Genomic DNA, 14715 nt, shown 5'->3' with positions numbered 1-14715 from the left:
GGAGAATGAGTGAGGCAGCAAGATGGAAGTAAGTCTTTTGCATCCTAATCTCAGAAGTGACATCCTGTCACTTTTGCTGTATTCTGTATGTTAGAAGCAAGTCACTTAAGGCAGCCTGACACACCACGAAAAGGGGATTACATAGGACAGGAGTATCAGGGGATGGGGACCACTGGGAGTCTTAGAAGCAGCCTACCGCAGTTGTCTGATTTTTCTCATCATTTTGTAGTTTTCAGAGACATTAAGTAGAAAAGCTACCTTTTACATTTACTCATATATTAATCTGGTTAGGTTTAAGCATCCCCACTCTATTTGTTTCCTGTTTATTTCACCCGGTTCTTTTGTTCCTGTTCCTTTTTTCTTGCCTTCTTTTAGGTTAATCCTGCACATACGTGAAATACACAGCTCTTAAGTGTATGGTTTCATGAGTTCTGACAATCGTGTACATCCAGGTAATCACCACTGTGATCAAGATATCGAACATTTCCACTACCCGTGAAAGCTCTCATGTCCTCCCCCGTTCGATCCCCATCCAACTGCCCCTCTTAGGCAATTACTGTTTTATTTTCTATTACCAGACATTATTTTACCTGTTCTTGAAATTCCTATGAATGGAATCATACAGTATATATACTTTCTTGTGCCTGACTTCTTTCATGTGATCTGCTTTTAAGATTCCTTTTATTGGCTTTTTTGCTATTTTTCTTTGATCTATCTTCAATGCCACTGAACCTTTCTTTCGCTGTCTCCAATTTGTTAAGCCCATCTAGTGAATTTTTAATTTTAGATACGGTAGTTTTCAATTCTAAAATTTCATTTGCTTTGTTTTTCATGTTTTCATTTCTCTTCTAAGATTTCCTATCTTTTCATGCAGTATGCTGATCTTTTTAAGTTCATGAATATATTTTTAATGGATGCTGTTAGGTCCTTGTCTGTTAACTGAACTTCTGAATCATCTTGAGGTCTGTTTCTGTTGACTACTTTTTCCCTTTACTATGGTTCACATTTCTTGTTTACAGTATGTATACATGTCTACCATATGTTGAAAATTGTGAGTGATAAAAGTAGTATAGACTCTGGCTTCTGTTATCATTCTCTCAGGAGTGCTGATTTTGGGGCGCCTGGGTGGCTCAGGCGGTTAAGCATCCGACTTCTACTCAGGTCATGATCTCATGCTCCAAGAGTTCGAGCCCCGCGTTGGTCTCTGTGCTGACAGTTCGGAGCCTGGAGCCCACTTCAGATTCTGTGTCTCCCTCTCTCCCTGCCCCTCCCCTGCTTGCATCTGTCTTCCAAAAATAAATAAAAATAAAAATAAAAATAAAAAGAATCAGCTTGTCAATTTCTACAAAGAAGCTAGCTGGAATTCTGACAGGGATTATGTTGAACGTGTAGATGAATCTGGAAAGTATTGTAATCCTCAAAATGGTATCTTCTGATACCGTGAACATGATGTCTTTCCATTTTATAGATTTTCTTTAATTTCTTACACCAATCTTTTGAAGTTTTGTGGGGTTTTTTTTTCAAGTTTATTTTGAGACAGAGAGAGAGAGAGAGCGAGCTAGCATGAGTAAGGGAGGGACAGAGAGAGGAGAAAGAATCCCAAGCAGACTCTGCACTGTTAACACAGAGACCAATGAGGGGTTAAAAGGGATTAATGGTTAATCTCACAAACCATGAGATCATGATCTGAGCAGAAATCGAGTTGGATGCTCAACTGACTGAGCCACCCAGGCACCCCAGACCAATGTTTTGAAGTTTTAAGAGTATAAATTTTACACTTCTTTTGTTAAACTTATTTCTAAGTGTTATTCTTTTCAATGCTATTGTAAATGGAATTATTCTCTTAAATTGCATTTTCAGATTGTTTTCATATGTGTGATATTCTCTCCTGTCTTTTTGAAACTCCAATTATATGAAGACTGCTTTATATTATTCCATGGGTAACTGATACTCCTTTTTTCTCTAATCTTTTTTCTCTCTCTGCCTTAGTTTTTACTGATCTGTTTTCACATCCACTGATTTTTTCACAGCATCCAACCTGTTAAGTCCATTCAATGCATTTATTTCAGACATTCTATTTTTCAGTTCTGTAATTTTCATGTTTATAATATTTATTTATAATAGTTCTGGTGACTTTTTCTCCTTGAGTATGGGTCACATTTTCTCACTTCTTTACTATATATCAGATATTGTATATAAAAGAAGAATAAAGTATAATAAGAAACCATAAAAAAAGAAATAAAGCATAAGAATAAAGTATAATACTTGTTTTTTAGAAACCCTTTTCTCCGAGAGCCTGGGTGGTGCAGTCGGTTAAGCAAGTACACTTGATCTTGGCTCACGTCATGATCTCTCCATTCGTGGGCTCGAGCCCCCCAACTGGGCTGTGAGCTGAGCCAGCTTGGAACTCTGTCTCCTCTTCTCTCTGCCCCTCCCCCACTTGTGCGCATGCACGCCTCTCTCAAAACAAATAAACTAAAACAATTTTTTAAGAAACCCTTTCCTCTAACCATTGGAGGGGTTATCATTCAGATTCATCTTAGAGTAGGGTTGGGGGTGTGTTATGGCTTTAATTAAATTGATTTCACCTGTGATTCACCCACCTCCCAACCTTCCTAGGTGTTGTCTATCCGATCTTGTCAGAATTTGAGCTGGGAAGAATTTGATTTGGATGCACTTCTAGACATTCCTGGTTCACCTTTGGAGTCAACTGACAGGGTCCCAGAATGTAATCACCCCAAGAATGTGCACAGCTACATTATTTATGCTTATCAGCCTCTTCTCAACGCTGTCTCCTCAGCAAAATATGGGGGCAGGCAGAATTGTTGAACCAGGCAATTTGTTGCGTTTGAAGTTCTTCCAGATTCCAAAATGTCTTCCCATTCCAAACAGTCATCTTAGACCCACTTGATTTCCCCTCAACCCTGCAATGTCTCCCTCTCTATGGCAGGCCTACCCATACCCACACCAGGAGCCCACCCCCCCAGACTGGAAGCTGATCAGATTTGTTACCTATATATTTTTTCTGGAGTTCAACGCTTCCTTACATATGCCATTTTCTATCAGTCCCATGGAAAACTGTGAATTCTTTTGTCCAGGTTTTTCTTATCACATTAGCAACAGTCTCTCAAAGTCATCTATACAGTCAGAAGTGAAAGTCTAGGGGCGCCCAGGTGGCTCAGTTGGTCAAGCGTCCGACTTCGGCTCAGGTCATGATTTCATGGTTTGTGAGTTCAAGCCCTGCATCGGGCTCTGTGCCGACAGCTCAGAGCCTGGAGCCTGCTTCAGATTCTGTGTCTCTCCATCTCTCGGCCCCTCCTCTGCTCATGCTCTGTGTCTGTCTCTCAATAATAAACGTTTAAAAAAAAAAAAGTGAAAGTCTAGATTTAGATTCAAATCCTGCTTCTAATACTTAGATGTTTGATACCAATGAAGTTACTTCACTCTTCTAAGCCTGTTTCCTAAGATGTAAAATGAGGCAACTTTGATGTATTTGCTATTCAGTGGGCTTTCTTTGTTACAAGTGACAAAAATCCAACTGGCATTGGCTTAAGGAAAAAGAAATTTATTTACTCATACAACTTTCAAGTCCAGGGACAGGGCTAGGTTTTCGGGGGTTTTTTAATGTTTATTTTTGAGTGAGAGAGCACGTGAGAGTCGGGGTGGGGGGGCAGGGAGAGAGGGGGACAGAGACTACAAAACGGGTCCTGTGCTGACAGCAGTGAGCCCGATGTGGAGCTCAGGCTCACAAACCGTGGGATCATGACCTGAGCCAAAGTCGGACGCTTAACAGACTGAGTCCCCCCAGGCGCCCAGGACAGAGCTAGTTTTATAAAGGACTTGAGGAAGAAGCTCATGTTACCAGACAGCAGTTTTTCTCTCTCAAATTGGCTGTTTCTCTTCATCTATTGAAAATATACCTTTATATTTCTCCTCTTAGTAGCACAGTTGCTTAATCAAATGAATAAAACATGTCTACAGCACCTATAAACTTAAACCTCCTCCACATTAAATCAGAGGAAACATCATTCCTCTCTTCTAATATTCCAAGCAAGTCTCAATCATTGGCTCCAACTGGGTCATGTTCATGATTTGGAACATTCTTGAAAATACAGTAAGGGAAGAAAGCAAAATGCAGAAATCATGTACATAATTAGCTACCATTTTTGTTTAAAAAAGGGCAAAGAAAATGTGTGTTATGTATGTATAGGCACAGAGTATTTCTAGGATACTCAAAATACTGGTTGCCTCTGGTAGGATTACTACTATATGACTGGGAGAGATTTTTCATTACATATCTTTTCTATCTTTTGAATTTTAAACCACATCAATCACCTATTCAAAAAAATTACATTACATTACATTACATTACATTACATTACATTACATTACATTACATTACATTACATTAAATGAGTTGCCAAAGCACTCAGTGGTTTCCCTTGTGTGTTGTGTTGCAGCAGTCAGGGTTAAAGAGCACAGGCCAAAGGAGTTAAGGAGTCTTGCCTAGCAGAGTGTGGGGAAGGAAGAGGCAAGCGCAACAAATAATGCTGTTTTGAAGGAGCAAGTAACTTGCTCTCTGGGTGTTTAATCATCAGTTACAAAGAACCTCACAGCTTTGTCCCTCCTGCCTCCCAAACCCAGTTCTGCACCAACCTAGTTGGCCAAAAAGATACAGTCCTATTTGTTCTTATTCAAACTGCCTAAAGGAGGGGTGTCTTGGAGCTGATTCCTTACTTTTAACAGTTCATTTTTTTTTTCTCAAAAAAGCAATATAGGGACAAAATTGACCAAATATAAAGGCAAAAGGCAAGGTTGCTTTGTGCCAGGGCTATTTATGGGTATCATATCACCTAAATGAAGGCTTCCGATATTCTATAAAGATATCAAGGCAATGCTTTCCAGCAAACACAATGCAGTGTTCTCTACAACTCATTTTTTACCTTTAGGCAAACACAATCTACTGGAATTTGGTTTCCTTTCATACAACAACCAAGAGCTCAGGAAGAAGAGATCTTTGAATGAAAGGGAGGTACTTACTTTAAGCCTTGATTAATATTCTGCTTTCCTCTCTGGCACTTCCAGTTTGCCTGACTTTCCAAAAACATGTATGCACTGAATGCCATTTTGGACTTTAAAAACTCAGAAAAGCTTGTGTGCACGGAGCACAGAAAAACAACCTGACACAGGACACGGCATGGGATCTTGCTGGAAGGACCCCAGCTTGTTTCCCCATTGTGACTGACTGGTGATTAGTTTAAGAAAATGCTGCTTGGCTAAAGATCTGCCCTGTAACACAAAGAATAAGCAGGACCTTGCTCAAATGCCAAATCCTTTTTTCCCAATTTTGGGACTAGAATGCAATGTAGTTTCTCTTTTGAGGAGAACCTTATATTCAAGCCCTACAACTGATATTTTTTAACTCAAAATGCTACAAGATTAATAATGAACAATACAAAAAGGAGATTAACAAAACCAATTCCACTTAAAGTAATATTAAAACAAACAAACAAACAAACAAATAAACAAAACCATCCTTTGGGCACCCGGCTGGCTCAGTTGGGAGACCATGCAGCTCTATGTCTAGGTTGTAAGTTCAAGCCCCACATTGGGTATACAAATTACAAACAAACAAACTTTTTTTAAAAATTGAAAACTTGACAGCTGCATTTGTTAAAAAACAAAAAACAAAACCACCAAACTTAGGAATTAACTTAGCCAAGGAGGTGAAAGACTTGTACAGTGAAAATTATAAAACACTGCTGAGAGAAAGTAAAGACATAAATACAAAAAGACATCCTATGTTCATGGATTGAAAGATTTATTGTTGTCAATATTACCCAAAGCAAGCTATAGATTTAATGCAATCATGATAAAAACCCCAGTTTTTCTGCAGAAATAGAAAAACTCATCCTAAAATTCATACAGAATCTCAAGGGGTCCTGAATAGCCAAAACAATCCTGAAAAACAAGAATAAAAGCTACAAGACTCCCACTTCCTGATTTTAAAACTTACTACAAAGCTGCAGCAATCAAAACAGTGTGGTAGTGGCATATAAAGGCAGACATACGGGCAGAATTGAACAGAATCCAGAAATAAACCCTTGCACATACAACCAAATGACTTCTGACAAGGGTGTCAAGACCATTCGCTAAGGAAGAGTCTCCAACAAATGATGCTGGAAAATCTGGATATCCACATGCAAACAATGAAATTGGACCCTTACGTAACACCATCTACAAAAATTAACTCAAAAAGGATCCATGACCTAAAGGTTAAGACTTAAAAACTATAAAATTTAAAAGAAAATATGGTGGGCGGGGGGGAATACCTGGATGGCTCAGTTGTAGAGCATGCGACTCTTGATCTCAGGATTTTAAGTTCACGCCCCACGTTGGGTGTAGTGTTTACTCAAAACTCTTTGGGGGACCTGGGTGGCTCTGTTGGTGGAGCGTCTGACTCTTGATTTCAGCTCAGATCATGATCCCAGGGTCATGGGATCAAGCCCTGCACTGGACTCTGTGCTGACAACATGGGCCTGCTTGGGATTCTCTCTCTCCCTTTCTCTCCCCCTCCCCTGCTTGTGCGCTCTCTGTTTCTCTCTCTCTCAGAAATAAATAAACTTAAAAATAAAATAAAGTAAAATCTTTAAGGGCCAGCTCAGTCGGTGGAGAGTGCAACTCTTGATCTCAGAGTTGTGAGTCTGAGCCCCACACTGGGGGTGTAGAGATTGAAAAATAAAAATAAAAAGTAAAATCTTTAAAAAATAAAATACAATTTTTAAAAGAAAACACAAGAAAACATAGGGGGAAAGCTTCACAACAGTGGATCTAAAATGATTACCTGGATAGGACATCAAAGGCAACAAACAAAAAATAAACAAATTAGACATCATGAAAAATTTAAAATCTGGTGCACTAAAAGGCATTATCAGCAGAATAAAAAGGCAACCTACAAAATGATAATATCTAGAAATCATGTATCCAGTAAGGAATCAGTATCCCAAATATACAGAGAACTCCCAAAACTCAGCAAAAGATAACTCAAAAAATGGGCAAAGGACTTGAATAGACATTTATCCAAAGATGCACAAATGGCCAATAAGCATGTGAAAAGATGCAACATCACTAATCACACAGAAATGCAAATCAAAACTACAGTGAGATACTACCTCATATCTATTAGATAGCTACTAACAACAAAAAAGGATACGAAGAGACTGGAACCATTGTGCACTGTTGGTGGGAATGTAAAAATGGTGCAGCTGCTAGGGAAAATTGTATGGCAGCCTCAAACTATTAGAAATAGAATTACCTTATAATCTGGCAATTCCACTTCTGGGAATGTATTTAAAAAAAAAAAAATGAAAACAGGGTCTTAAAGAGACATCTGTACACCCATATTCATAACAGTATTATTCACAAAAGCTAAAAGATGGAAGCAACTGATGTGCCCACTGACAGATAAGCAAAAGGTGGTACAGACACAGTGGAATATTACTCAGCCTTAAAAAGAAAGAAATTCTTCAACATGCTACATGGGTGAACCTTGAGAATGGTATGCTAAGTGAAATAAACCAATCATAAAAAGACGAATACTATATGATTCCACTTATATGAAGCAGAATAACCCAACCATAGAGACGGAAAGTAGAACAGTGGTTGCCAAGGGCTTGGGGGAAGGAGTAGGGAATTACTGTTTAATGGACATAGAGCTTCAGTTTTGCAGGACGGATGGTGGTCATGGCTTGTACAACGTGAAAACAACATCAATGAACTGTGTACTTAAAAGTGGTTAAGACGGGATTTTACCACACACACACACAAAGTTGGAAAAAATTCTAAAGGACATCTACATTAATTTTTTCGGTTCATACCTCCCTTCTACATCTGGATTTTTCTTTTAAAAATGTTTATTTATTTAGAGGGAGAGAGAAAAAGCATGCACGAGCCCAAGCAGGGGAAGAGCAGGAGAGAGGCAAAGAGAGAATCCCAAGCAGACTCTGCGTTGTCAGCACAAAGCCTAACGCGGGGCTCAATCTCACAAATCGTGAGATTGTGACCGAGCCAAAATCAAGAATCAGATGCTCAGCCAACTGAGCCACCCAGGTGCACCTGATTTTTCTTTTTTTAAACGTTTATTTATTTATTTTAAATGTTTATTTTAAATGTTTATTGAGACAGAGAGAAACGGTGTGAGTTGGAGAGGTGCAGAGAGAGAGGGACAGCAGATCCGAAGCAGGCTCTGTGCTGACAAGAGAGCCCGATGTGGGGCTCAAACTCACAAATGGTAAGATCATGACCTAAGCCGAAGTTGAATGCTTAATCAACTGAGCCACCCAGACACCCCGGAATTTTTCTCTTAAAAGCCATTTCTAAACATGTCAATTAGAAGTACTAATATACCAGGGGTGCCGGGGTGGCTCAGTAGGTTAAGCATCCGACTTTGGCTCAGGTCATGATCTCACAGTTCGTGAATTCCAGCCCTGCACTGGGCTCTGTGCTGACAGCTGGGAGCCTGGAGCCTGCTTTGGATTCTGTGTCTCCCTCTCTCTCTGCTCCTCCCCCACTCATGCTCTCTCTCTCAAAAATAAATAGACATTAAAAAAAAAATTTTAAGTACTAATATACCGGTGATGTAAGATAGTAAATTGAAACAATGGTATTGCTTCTTCAAAATTATCTGAAGTTCTCATTTTCTTAGCCTTTAAGTTAGATTTCACAGGCCTGAGAGTAAACACAACCACTCTCTCTACTGCCTCCCCCTCCCAGCCCCAGTCTGTGTTGTGTGGAAAATAAACCAGAAGGAAAGCAGTAAAGAATACTGCAACTTCTTAAACCAGTTAACATATTTAAAGTAGCTTATACGTAGTAAGCATCATTAAATGCTGCTTATTACTACCTAGATGCTAATTTTTAAGGCACAGCTAGAGGCCTTTTTCCTAACTTAAAAAATAGGTTGCAATTTCATTATAGACAAGTATGATCCAAGAGAAAATAGAATAAATAGGATAGAGCAATCCTTTATTTTTAGACACTTTCACAAAGAAGTTTTCAGCAAATGGACTTTCCGGCGGAGAAGAGAAAACATGAAAATCAGCCTGCAGCCATCAGCAGCAGCTCTGCTCAGGGCCTAGGGTCCTCCTTGCCCAAGTGGTGAGGCGGGGGTGTGTACTTCCCTTCCTTTATCAGTTTATCCCGCTGCCTCCTGATGTCACTCAGACGTTTCATCTGTCAAAGGAAAGAAGTATTTAAACTAGGGGGAAATACGCGCCATAAAGTTGAGGGCTAGAGAAAGAGACTGAAAATTGGTTTCATTTTTAAAACATGGAAGCTTTTCATCTTAGCCTTGGAGATGAAACCCTTCTTTAAAGAAATAACTTGAAATCACTTCCCAAGCTTTAACCAAATTTCTGGTGTGAATAATAATATCTCCTTTAAAAATAATTAAAATGTTCCTGTTGTATACAGGAATACAGGTATTTACAAAAACAATAATAAAACACAGATCACAAATCTAAGAGGCATATTTGTGCATACTTAAATCCTTAAAATATTGAAAGATGAGATCAGCTCACAGCTGATACACTCCTGACCTATGTGAAATTGGTACTGCTGCTGGTGACTGTTCACTGGGTGTGAATGAAGCAGAAATAGCCGATACGAGGTTTCTCGTTACCACACCGAAATAAAGATCTGATATGTTCTCCGCTAACAGTCACTACCAAGCCCTGAGTTCTGCCTCTTCCTCTCAGGTAGGACACTGGTTGCTTCCTAACCAAAGAAAGCCATGCTATACAAGACCGTATAAAGGCTGTAATTCACACGGATTCTTTGACACAGAAAATACACTCACTGATCCTGACTGCATTACTCCCCTGCTCAAAACCCAATGGCTTCTCATCTTACTGAGAAAACAGCTGAATCTTTCCTTATAATGCCTTACTAGGCCTACCTCTGACCTTATGTCTTAATGCTTTCCCTCACTCTCGCTGCTCCAGCTCAGGGACCTCTGCACTTGCTCTTTCCTCTAATCGGAATATTCTTCCCTCACATCCACATGGCTCACTTTCTTGAAGTCTCAAAGGTCTCGTATCATTGAGGTCTTCTGTGCCCACCCTCTTTAAAAGAGCATCCACTTAGGTCCCACAGTGTTTTCTTTCTTTCTACCTTTATCTTCCCCACTGTACTGATCAACACCTGACACTATTGTTTTGTTTTGTTTTTTAACTTGTTTGTTAATTTTCTGACACCCCATACAAGCTCCTTTAGAGCAGGAACTTTTTGCTGTTTTGCTTATCGTATATTCCTAGCACCTACAATAGTGCTTCAATAAATAATTTTTTGGTAAGTTTTCACAAAGGTATGAAAAATTAGTATATTCAGTTAAAGACTCCATTAACCTTAAAGAATCAGTCAGGGTTTAACTTCAGCAGAAATAACTCTAGGTGTCCTAAATACTGACATAAACATTAGCATTTTGGGGGGACAAAACATGAGACTCTTAAATACAGAGAACAAACTGAGAGTTGCTGGAAGGGCTGTGGGTGGGGGGGGATGGGCTAAATGGGGAAGGGGCATTAAGGAGGATACTTGTTGGGATGAGCACTGGGTGTTACATGTAGGGGATGAATCACTGGATTCTACTTGTGAAATCATTATTGCACTGTATGCTAACTAACTTGGATGTAAATGAAAAAGTAATAATAACAAATAAAGAAACAGAAATAAATTTAAAAACAAAAAAATTAGCATTTTAAAAAGATTGCATTCATTTTTTAATTCCGGTATAGTTAACATAAAAGACTGTATTTTTTTTTTTAATGTTTATTTATTCTTGAGACAGAGACAGAGCGTGAATAGGGGAGGGGCAGAGGGAGAGGGAGACACAGAATCTGAAACAGATTCCAGGCTCTGAGCTGTCAGCACAGAGCCCGACGCGGTGCTCGAACCCACGAACTGTGAGATCATGACCTGAGCTGAAGTCAAGACGTTTAACTGACTGAGCCACCCAGGCGCCCCAAAAGACCGTATTCTTAACATTTCTGTATTAAAGAACCTCTCAACAGAGGACTAGTCATGATTGAGTTATTACAACAACTAATGTCCAACCTTTCTCTGAGTATAACAACTTAGTGTTGTGGATGCAAGCACAGGCTCTGGAGCCAGCATTGCCAGGTTCAAATCCCAGTTCCACCACTTACCAGCTATATGACCTTACGCAATGGCCTTGATTTTTTGGTCTTGCCCCAAGTTTTTAATTGTATAGTGGAAAAATTATAGTAATGTATCTCACAGGATTATTGTGTGAAATAAATCCGCTATTACACGCCAAGAACTTAGAACAGTGCTTGATTCTAATTCCCTGATTCATTAGCATCTTCACTTAGGGCTAAGCATCTAGTCATTTAGGGTGACATCTAAAATAATAATGGATCTATTTACAAATTCACAGGATGAGTAAGTGACCTGAGAGCATCTCTTTAATATCTCCAGATAAGGAAACCAAGACCAAAAAGGGAAGTGACTTGCCCAAAGTCACAAAACTAGTGATGGCGGAACCAGTATCAAAACCCAGCTTTCAGGGCTCCTGGGTGGCTCAGTTGGTTAAGCATCTGACCTGATTTTGGCTCAGGTCATGATCTCACAGTTTGTGAGATCAAGCCCCACAGCAGGCTCCATGCTGTTATCTCCTTGCTGGTTGGGATTCTCGCTCTCCCTCTCTCTCTCTCAAAATAGATAAACATTAAAAAAAGAAAAAAGAAATTAAAAAAACAAAAACAACCCAGTTCTCCTAACTCTCAATCCAATGTTCTTCCACCTCACCACACTGCCTTCTTTTGGTGTAAACTTTACATGTAGAGTAGTCTTAATCTGAGCAATGAATAACTGGGGCCCACAAGAAGAGAAGTTAAGACATATTGTGAACTAAACAGCTGGTAGGTGGCTAACCACGACCCACTCACTGTCCCTCAGTAATATTACAATATTACTCATTTAATCATCGATATCCCCACAGTGAGCAATACAAAATACCTGATACCCTCTAATTCCTTCCAAGTTTGGAATAGCACATGTTAGAAAATAGGAAATTAAAATTTTTTTGATACAGACAACTTTAACTAAAAATCTAAACCGCCTTCCTGAACTCCAAGGAGTTGGGAGTCATAAAAACGTTTCTATTTGTTTTATCTGGAGCACAGAAATAGGCAAAATAACAGGCCACACCCAAAGATTTCTTCTCTAAGGGAGAACAGAGGCCTATATGTGATGGAGCTCATGCAACTCTTGAGGAGGTAGACATCATGCTGTCAACATCCTTTCCCCCTGCCTCTTTGGTCAGACTCACCTAAAGCAATCTCATTAACACGTCCATCTTGCCCAGAGTAGAAATTAATCCAGAGATTCTTATGTCACATTCAGTGTAACAGACCTGTAGGGTTTTACCTTCTTCTCCAATGAGGGTTCAATGCATTTGAAACATTTTCATCCAGAGATGTTCATGGACAAACAACCAAGGCTGGTTGATAACTTTGCTTTATAACCTACTGCAAAAATGGGAATACGTACACACGTGCGATTTCTACCCTGGTGGCTACAGGAGGGTACAATGCTAAGGAAAATATGTCAGAAGATGAGGAAGAACACTGAGGAACAAGAGACACCCCCCTCAGATCGGAAGGCAATTAACTTCCTTGACATGGTACCTACATAGAGAAAGTGTTTTCACCACAAAAGTTTTGCCAATTCACATTGGTCAAGCCATTGCCAACGACCAATTAAACACACTTAAAGGTAGCCCCAAGAAACAAAGAAATAATTCACATCCCGTCTCCACCACTCCTCACCGTTTTCTGCCGAAGCAGACATTCTACGAAATCATCATATTCTATCTTGCACTCTTTCTCTGCACGGATACCACCGATTCCATGCGCACATTCTATCCATTCTTTTTCAAAAGCATGGCATCGACCTGGAATCTTGTGAGGCTGCTCAGCACTTTGGATTGTCATCCACTGATCTAAGTTAAGGCCCAGCCTTTTCTGCACATCAAAGAAAGGCATGGCTGAAATGGAAGATAAAAAAGAAAGAATGCCATAAAAGTGCAATCAAATGAGAAATTTCTAAGAAAAATGAGATAGTTAATTATGACAAATATCCCTTTAGAAAGCTATGTTACGCTATTCTCCCAACAGAATCTCATTAATTTTTTTCATTTGACAGGTTCTTCCAGTTTATAGTAGATAAGTAATATCTTTGTTTTCATAAAACTCAGGGGGGAAAAAACCACTAGAACTAAAAAGCAATGCATAAAAATCAACTCTGTATTGATAAGGTCATTTTATTTTGATAAGGTCATTTTAATCAAAAAGAGTGTTTATGTTTTGACTCAAGAATCCCAATTCTTTAAGACAGGTCTGAAGAAATTAGCTGAAAAAGAACAAAAAAACCCAAGCACAAAAACATCTTTTTTTTTTTTTTTACATTTTTCTATCTGTAGCAACTGAGATGACAATTCTGTGACGTCATCCTGAATCTGGTGTCCCTCATCTGTGTTCACACAGCATCTCAACTTTCCATAAGAGTACTTTACTTTTCATGCCCCTGTAATGGATTATTAACTTGAATGTCTCCCACATTGCAAAATGAGTGCTGTGAGTGCGGGGATCAAGTAAGGGCTCAGTAACTGTTGAAAAAAAAAAATGAAATTCAAACAACTTAAGTGTGCAACAGGGAAATGGATAATTAAATCTAGTAAGTACCCGCTTATTAGAATATGACAGACAACAGGAAAAAAGGATAATATACACAGAACATATATTTTAATGTTAAATGATAAACGGTCTACGGGGTCAAAGAAAAACTGCAAAAGATTGGAAGGAAGCACAAAAAAATGCCAATAAAGATTTACAGGTGAATTTCGATTTTATGTTTTCTATCCATTCTTTCATTCTATCCAGTACCGTTCCAGATAGTGGAATGGGGGTAAAGCAGCAGCTGCAACGTAAGCACTAGATTGGAGACACGGAAGGAACTGGGAACCCAAAGAACAAGAGGGTAAGAGCTGGAAGGAGGAAGCACCAACTCTGCCTAGGAGACTGGAAAATGCCTTTAAGATGGGTTGAGTTTTGCCAAGTGAAGGTCAGTGGACAGAGTATTCCAGTAAGGCACAGCACGAGTTACAGCCGGAGGTGTTGGGTATGCCCTGGGGGACACCGAGCACCCAGGAGTGGCTGAAGCGCGGAGCTCAGAGCGCATGTCGGGACGAAGAACGAAAAGGCGCTGGAGGGTGGCGCGGCCGTTATCACTCAGGGCCTTGAAAACCAGGGTAAGGTGGGTGGACTTAGGGTTAAGAAACAGAAGGCCAAAGCATTAGTCCGGCAGAAATCCGAGAGAAACGCGGTCTACAGACTTCGGTGACCCTGCCTGTGGGCGTAGGGGCCTGGGAACGCAGAAAACACGTTCAGAGTTCGGGCCTGGGACAACACACACCCAGGAAAGCAAGAGGAAATTCGTTTAAGAAATCTCGGAATAAATCTCTTTGCCTAAACTACCCGCAGACAAACGCAGCACCTACCGTCCCGCTGCAATGCCCTTGTCTCCTCGCTGACCGCCGCTACCGGATGAACTGAGAGCGACGCAGAGGCCTGCCGCAAAGGACGCCCGCAGTGCGACTCTTGCAGCGCGACTGCGAGGCCCGACCTTCTCTCTGCA

General features: G+C 40.0%; 1 protein-coding gene across 1 annotated transcript; it reads right to left on the bottom strand.

Annotated features, from left to right (window-relative positions):
- Nucleotides 1-9007: 9007 nt before the first annotated feature.
- Nucleotides 9008-14710, bottom strand: NDUFS5 (NADH:ubiquinone oxidoreductase subunit S5). The gene is made up of 3 exons (XM_003989884.5): nucleotides 14579-14710; nucleotides 12849-13066; nucleotides 9008-9231 (listed from the first exon to the last, which is right to left on the bottom strand). Exons 2-3 carry the CDS (start codon nucleotides 13062-13064, stop codon nucleotides 9127-9129), a joined length of 321 nt encoding a protein of 106 aa, XP_003989933.3. The 5' UTR covers nucleotides 13065-13066; nucleotides 14579-14710; the 3' UTR covers nucleotides 9008-9126.
- Nucleotides 14711-14715: the final 5 nt, after the last annotated feature.

This window comes from Felis catus, chromosome C1 (genome assembly GCF_018350175.1).
Source record: "Felis catus isolate Fca126 chromosome C1, F.catus_Fca126_mat1.0, whole genome shotgun sequence".
Classification (NCBI taxonomy): Eukaryota; Metazoa; Chordata; class Mammalia; order Carnivora; family Felidae; genus Felis; species Felis catus.
Note: the sequence above shows the minus strand (reverse complement) of the source record. Positions and strands in the feature narration are given on the sequence as shown.